The 7,514-nt window shown below is 52.5% G+C and overlaps 1 protein-coding gene across 1 annotated transcript in view; it reads right to left on the reverse strand.

Moving 5' to 3' along the window:
- megf6b (multiple EGF-like-domains 6b) overlaps positions 1-7,514 on the reverse strand; it is a 46,816-nt gene that overhangs the window by 9,294 nt on the left and 30,008 nt on the right. Inside the window, exons 7-21 of the mRNA XM_067245926.1 lie at positions 7,368-7,490; positions 6,760-6,882; positions 6,427-6,564; positions 6,157-6,279; positions 5,864-5,986; positions 5,486-5,656; positions 4,286-4,417; positions 3,925-4,053; positions 3,329-3,457; positions 2,995-3,129; positions 2,690-2,824; positions 2,419-2,544; positions 2,145-2,276; positions 581-709; positions 124-255 (exon numbers count right to left, since the gene is read on the reverse strand). Of these exons, the coding sequence (XP_067102027.1) occupies positions 124-255; positions 581-709; positions 2,145-2,276; positions 2,419-2,544; positions 2,690-2,824; positions 2,995-3,129; positions 3,329-3,457; positions 3,925-4,053; positions 4,286-4,417; positions 5,486-5,656; positions 5,864-5,986; positions 6,157-6,279; positions 6,427-6,564; positions 6,760-6,882; positions 7,368-7,490 (1,980 nt within the window). The remainder of the gene's footprint in view (positions 1-123; positions 256-580; positions 710-2,144; positions 2,277-2,418; positions 2,545-2,689; positions 2,825-2,994; positions 3,130-3,328; positions 3,458-3,924; positions 4,054-4,285; positions 4,418-5,485; positions 5,657-5,863; positions 5,987-6,156; positions 6,280-6,426; positions 6,565-6,759; positions 6,883-7,367; positions 7,491-7,514) is intronic.

The following is a 7,514-nucleotide window of genomic DNA, read 5'->3' on the forward strand; positions in this document are numbered from 1 at the left end:
ACAGACAAACAAATGAATTACCCAGAGCACACATACACACACACTCACACACATACGCAAACACACACACATTCCGTACACACACACACACATACCGTACACACACACACACACCCTACTTACTCTGATGGCAGCGTGTTCCGGTGTACCCGGCCTCACAGTTGCACTGTCCCGTTATGACATCACAGCTCCCGTCTCCGTTCCTGCAGTCACATGACTCGCCGCAGTCCTCCCCCCAGTGGCCCGCATCACATGCTGCCATGGAAACCCCCCAAACAGGAGAAAGACATGCTGACTACCACACTCCAACTCAGAAAGTTCATTTCCAGCTAGTTTCGGAAATGAATGTAATCCTTCCTCATAGTGTGTTCTTCCATCTCATCTCCTCGACGCTGCTCAGGGCAGACATCTAAGAACCAACCTTCATTGGAGTTACAATCTGAGACAAATATTTGCCGTTCATCCAAGTATTGCTGAATGCACATGTCGATATAACATTAAATCGATCTAAATGTAGATATACCAACAATAAGAGTCTATGGTTTTTGTCTGTGTGTGTGTCTGGTTCTTCCAGCTCTACCTTTCCTGCAGCTGTGCCCGGTCCAGCCAGGGGCGCAGGTACAGCGCCCAGTCACAGGGTGGCAACGGGCGTTGTTTTCACACACACACTTCAGCTGGCAGCCCGCGCCGAAACGTCCCGTCGGGCAAGCTGGAGAGGACACACACACGTGCAGGGCATAAATACACATATGAAGACACACACACACACAGAAGCACACATGCTCTTTGAAATAATACCATGTATAGTATATCGTTTCATTTTAATATGATGTCATGCTAAAATACATATAGTTCACACAGAGGGAACATTGTTCTGTTGGGCAAGCTGAAACTCATACACTCACACATGCACACACACACACATCCACATACAAATATTGTTTTATAAAGCATACATGCCGAGATGGCTCCACTCCAACCCAGACCAACCTGATGTGAACAGCCTGTCACTAACACACCACACGCTGAGACATTCAGCACAGTTAGTTCCCGTGACACAAGCTCAAGTGATATGCCACTTCTTCCTATGAGAGACAGTTGTTTTCTAAACTGAAATAACATTTACTCTTAACTATGAAAGTGTGTGTGAATAGGACAGTGTGTGAGGGGACTGGGGGGCTGGGTGGTGAGGTGCATTGGGGGCTGGGTGGTGAGGGGCCTGGGGGGCTGGGTGGTGAGGGGCCTGGGAGGCTGGGTGGTGAGGGGCCTGGGGGGCTGGGTGGTGAGGGGCCTGGGAGGCTGGGTGGTGAGGTGCATTGGGGGCTGGGTGGTGAGGGGCCTGGGGGGCTGGGTGGTGAGGTGCATTGGGGGCTGGGTGGTGAGGGGCCTGGGGGGCTGGGTGGTGAGGGGCCTGGGAGGCTGGGTGGTGAGGGGCCTGGGGGGCTGGGTGGTGAGGGGCCTGGGAGGCTGGGTGGTGAGGTGCATTGGGGGCTGGGTGGTGAGGTGCATTGAGGGCTGGGTGGTGAGGTGCATTGGGGGCTGGGTGGTGAGGGGCCTGGGGGGCTGGGTGGTGAGGGGCCTGGGGGGCTGGGTGGTGAGGGGCCTGGGGGGCTGGGTGGTGAGGTGCATTGGGGGCTGGGTGGTGAGGGGCCTGGGAGGCTGGGTGGTGAGGTGCATTGGGGGCTGGGTGGTGAGGTGGAGCTAGCCGGCCAGGCGCCTTAACAACCCTCAACCAAAAACAAAGAGCTGTTTGTCCATCCTTAACACCTCCCTCCATCTGTCTGTCTATATCTCTGGATACTGACTGCACACTACTGCATGGGATGTCACAATAGTCATGACAAACTCCTGGATCAAAGGCTTGTGATGTCACAATAGTCATGAATCAAAGACATGTGATGTCACAATAGTCATGACAAACTCTGTATCAACGACGTGTGATGTCACAATGGTCATGACAAACTCCTGCATTACAGGCATGTGATGTCACAATAGTCATGACATGTCATGTCAATCAATCAAACTTTATTTATACAAGCAACATCACAGAGGGCTTTGTATAATATCCCAATATTATGCCCATAGAACTGCATGTTATGACCCTGATCATCCCAGTGGTGCCATGATCAGTGGAAGGTACTGACCATTCTGGCACCGCTTGCCCATGTAGCCGGGAGGACACAGGCAGGACCCGTTGTGTTTGTCACACTCTCCTCCGTTCTCACATAGGGGACAGACCTCCCTGCAGTCTGCACCCCACCGGCCCTCCACACACACTGTAACACACACAGAGAGAGAGGGAGATAGTCATCATCATCATCATTGATATCATTATTCTTGTTAATATTCTAATCATTGCTGACATCATCATCATCACATCCTCATCATCACAGCGCAGTATCACGCTGATGTTCTTACCGTTCTCACAGTGTGTTCCTCTAGTACCAGCAAGGCACTGGCACTGTCCTGTCACTCTGTCACACGGGGCTCCTGTACATGTACAAGCCTGGACACAGCCCTCTCCAAACCTGCCCTCGGGACAGTCTGAAACACACACGCGCACACACACACACACGCAAACACACCAACAGTTTTGTGAGTCTTCACTCCTTCATCCCCTCATGTCCGTCCCTACATTCTTCCATTGCAGTATGTCATCTCCCACTCTGATGTGACCTCCAGGACCTACCTTGGTCACAGTTGTCTCCACGACGACCAGCAGGGCAGTGGCGTTGGCACCTCCCTGTCACGTGATCACAGGAGACTCCAGGAGGGCATGAGCACTTCTTCTCACAGGCTGCTCCGTAGGTGCCGGGGTCACACTCTACACAAGAACCAGAGCCCAGAAGATTCTTTGTGAGAAGTGCACAAGCTTACACACTGGTACTGAACTCTGATGCAGTGTGATGGCAGCAGATCTTCAACAGATCCGGTGGACCGGGGGGTTGTGCGAGGGATGATGTGTGTGGACGCCACACACACAGGCACACTGACCTTCCTGGCACGTGTTGCCTTGGTAACCCGGCTTGCAGATGCAGGCGCCGTTGCGCCGGTGACATTCCTGAGTGTTCTGCTGGACACACTTGCACTCCTCGGAGCAGCCCGGTCCGAACGCCCATTTAGGACAGGCTGGACCAGGAGGGGGAAGGAGAGAGAGAGAGGGAGAGAGAGAGAGAGAGGGAGAGAGAGAGGGGAAGGGTGGATATGAGACATGAGAGAAATGTCCATGTAAATGATCAAAAATAACTGGTACTAAACTAGGAGAAAGGTGAGAGACGACAGGAGAGGAAAGAGGTAAAGGGTGAGGGGTGACATGGGCAGGACTTACGCAGGTGGCAGAAGCGTCCGTAGAGTCCAGGGTCACACAGACAGGCTCCGTAGGTGCGGTGGCAGCGCCCGTTGTTGGCACAGTTACACTTCTTATTACACTGCTTCCCATACAGGCCCTTAGGACATCCTGCAACACCACACACACACACACACACCCTTTAGACATCCTATAACACCACACACTGGCACAGATCTCAGACACACTCGCTCACCATACACACTCACGTTTGACATTTTATTCATCTAGCAAACACTTTTATCCAAAGCGCCACTCAAATAATACAGATAATCAAGGACCAGAATTGCTTGATTTGAATGGTAATTTAGTGGTTACTGCCAAGGAATGGCCTATATTTTCACCAGACACAGTGCAACAACATCCCACTTCAAACACAACCCACACTAGCACTGAGATCTCACCACAAACAGAAATGCAACAAGCTGTGCTGCACACCCAGCTATGTTGAATGACTGGCTGTTATTCAGTCCTTCAGTGGACTTAATGCATATTGTAGGCCAAATACATGAAAAAACAAGTGAAGTATTTGAAAGTATTTGAAAGTGTATTTGTCCCGGGCAGAGAGAGTGACTCACCGTCCTGGCAGAGGTCTCCGCTGACCCCAGGCGGGCAGCGGCAGCTCCCCGTAACGGGGTCACAGGTGGCCCCGTTCTTACACTTGCAGTGGAAGGAGCAGTTCTTACCGAAGAATCCCTCTGAACAAGCTGCACACACACACACACACACACGCGCTGGGGATGCTTGGAGAGAGAGCATGTGTGTGTGTGTGTGGGTGCGCGTGTCGGTGTGCGTGAACGTGTGTGTAAGTGTGTGTAAGTGTGGGCGTATGTGTGTGCATACATGTGTGTGTACGTACCGAATTGTGTGTACGCGTGTGTGTATAAGCATGTGTTTGTGAGTGTGTGTATGTGTACGGAGGTGTGTGTGTGTTCTCACTCTGGTTGCAGATGAGCCCGCTCCAGCCGTCGGGGCAGACACAGCCGTCCCTCTGCGGGCCACAGCGCCCCCCGTTGGTGCAGTCCTGACACGACACACTGCAGTCATGGCCAAACGTGTCGTTCAAGCACACTGCACACATCACAAGGAGATTAGGAACAATGACTATTCTATGTATTCACATCTGCAAACAGGATCTAATTGTATCGTTCAGTGTCTTGGCTGTCACGGTATTTGTGTGATAGTGTAATAGAGAACAGATACAGATGGTCGAGGTTTCAGCTTTGTCAACCTCGCTTGGCTGGAGAGGGAGACAGCTCAAGAGAGGGAGACAGCTCAAGAGAGGGTGCGACAGCTCAAGAGAGGGTGCGACAGCTCAAGAGAGGGTGCGACAGCTCAAGAGAGGGTGCGACAGCTCAAGAGAGGGTGCGACAGCTCAAGAGAGGGAGACAGCTCAAGAGAGGGTGCGACAGCTCAAGAGAGGGTGCGACAGCTCAAGAGAGGGTGCGACAGCTCAAGAGAGGGAGACAGCTCAAGAGAGGGTGCGACAGTTCAAGAGAGGGTGCGACAGCTCAAGAGAGGGTGCGACAGCTCAAGAGAGGGTGCGACAGCTCAAGAGAGGGTGCGACAGCTCAAGAGAGGGAGACAGCTCTCGATAGTGAAACAGATGGAGTGAGTGAGACATTTGTAGAGGGTGAGGTAGTTACAGAGTTACAGAGTGACACAGTTGAGGAGAGGGAGACAGTTAAGGAGTGAGACAGCAGTAGCGGTGGAGACAGCAGCAGGGAGGATGCAGAGGTATGTACGGTGTCTGTTAGTGATTACGCAGCCAGGAAGCCGGGCCTGAGCTTAGCCAGGCGGCTAGCAGAGACTCCCCGGGTGTGCTGGTGTTGAGGCCTATAAAGCTGGAGCCATCAGGGCATCACTAACCAGCCTGGCTGGCTCTCAGCCACGGTCCCCTGCATGCAGGGCCCACCACTGCACTGTACTACAAAGAGGGAGGGAGAGGACCAAGTGGATGTGGAGGAGGAGGAAGGGGAGGAGAAGGTGGAGGAGGGGGAGTACGGGGAAGAGGAGGTGGAGAAGGAGGGGGCGGAAGAGGACCAAAGCGGTCGTCGCATGTGACGCATAGTAGTGCATGCTTGTGTGTGTGTAGGTGCGTGACGGGTTCCAAAGCGCGCGTGTAGTAGAAGCACGAACCAAACTTCTCCTGCAGCGTGCTCTCGGCCAGCAGCTCTCCCTCGTCGTCCTCGTAGTCGTCGTAGCGCTCCAGGGCCTGGCTGTGCTCCTGCAGCAGGGTGAGCTGGGGCCTGGGCAGGGGCAGCTCTATAGCGCCCCCGCTGGACAGGGCCTCCACTGTGTCCTCCAGAGCTGGGGAGGGGGGGTAGGAGGTAGTAATACAAGGAGAAAGAGGGGAACAAATATCGCCCATATCTAAATAGGCCCATATCTCAAAAACCCGACAACTCAGACCAAAACAATCTATATGGATGAATTGCAGTACATTTGGGGTGAATTGCCCCTTTCAGCTATTATTCTAGGGATGTTGCATCATTTTGTCTGATTGTGAGAACTCACGGATGCAGGAGCTCCGGTCCTCGTCCAATCGGAAGCCCCGACGACAGAAGCACTGGAAGGATCCAGCACTGTTCTGACACGTGTGATCACACCCTCCATTAGCCGCCAGACACTCATCTACATCTGCGCACACACACACACACACAAACACACAAACATGCCCATACACACACACCCACGCACCCACACACACTATATTATGGATCCATAGTTTTTGGCAAACATGTCAGATCACCTGGACACAAGCCAGGTTAAACTCATGTAACTGGTTGTTGACTGAGGTTGGATCGTACCATCGCAGCTGCAGCCGTCTGAGTTGAGGCGGTAGCCCGCGGCACAGTAGCACTCATACCCCCCCGGGTAGTTGGTACAGTCCTGCTCACAGCACGAAGAGCCCTCCCCGCACTCATCCAGGTCTGCCAAACAAAGCAGACATACACACACACACAATGCACACACACACACACACAGTTTTCAGAGTCAGTCTCATACACACAACCCTTTAAGACAGTTTTCAGTACCAGTCCTTGAGTCTCCCAGCTGGTGAAGCTAGTGGGTCTTACCCACGCAGGTCTTGAGGTCGTCGTGGAGCTGGTAACCATGGTTACAGGAGCAGGCGGGGCCGCTGGTGGAGTGCTGGCAGTGGTGAGAGCAGCCCCCGTTGTTGGTCTCACAGCTGTTCACGATCTCCATGTCAATCCCTGATACACACAGACACACACATGCACACAAGCGTGCACATACATGTACACACATGTACACACACACACGCATATACACACACACATTGACATCAAAAATCACTGTCAATGAAAACTTTTGCTTTGGCCACAAAACGCCCCAGAGAGTAACAGGTAACTAAAGGGAGAAGAACGTGCAGGAGAGCCGAGCCTCACGGTAGCATTGTCTCCCGTCAGCGCCCAGCTCATAGGCTGTGTTGCACACACAGGCGAAGGAACCCAGAGTGTTGTGGCAGCCGTGAGCACAGTTAGCCTGCTCCACCTCACACTCGTCTATATCTGTGAGAGGAGACACCCAGACAGACCAGGTCACACACACACACACACACCCAGACAGACCAGGTCACACACACACAGACACACACACACACACAGACAGACCAGGTCACACACACACACACACACACACCACAGTTCAACACAGTACTGTCACAATAATAAGTTATTAATGAACAGTTATCAGTATAACTGGATCTGTAACTATGACTATCATTGGGACTAACACTATCGCCGTGACTACCACTGTCTATGACTGTGTCTATCACTGTCTATGACTGTGTCTATCACTGTCTATGACTGTGTCTATCACTATGACTACCGCTATGTCAATGACTATGACTACTACTATGTTTATGACTATCACCATGTCTATCTCCAATCATTACTACAGTGGACACACTATGAATCATGACTATGACCATGCCTGTCAGTATAACCAGAGTTAGAAGGGTGACTGGGTGGTCCAGTGCTGCAGATCATCTCACCCTCGCAGGTCTTGCCGTCCTCCGCCAGCTTGTAGCCCACCTTACAGTCACAGTGGGCGTTGCCCCCGTCAACACGACACGCGTGCATGCAGCCTCCATTCCTGTCCAGACACGCGTTCTGCACTGTGACAGAAACACACCCGTCAA

Source organism: Osmerus mordax, chromosome 1 (assembly GCF_038355195.1).
Source record: "Osmerus mordax isolate fOsmMor3 chromosome 1, fOsmMor3.pri, whole genome shotgun sequence".
Lineage (NCBI taxonomy): Eukaryota > Metazoa > Chordata > Actinopteri > Osmeriformes > Osmeridae > Osmerus > Osmerus mordax.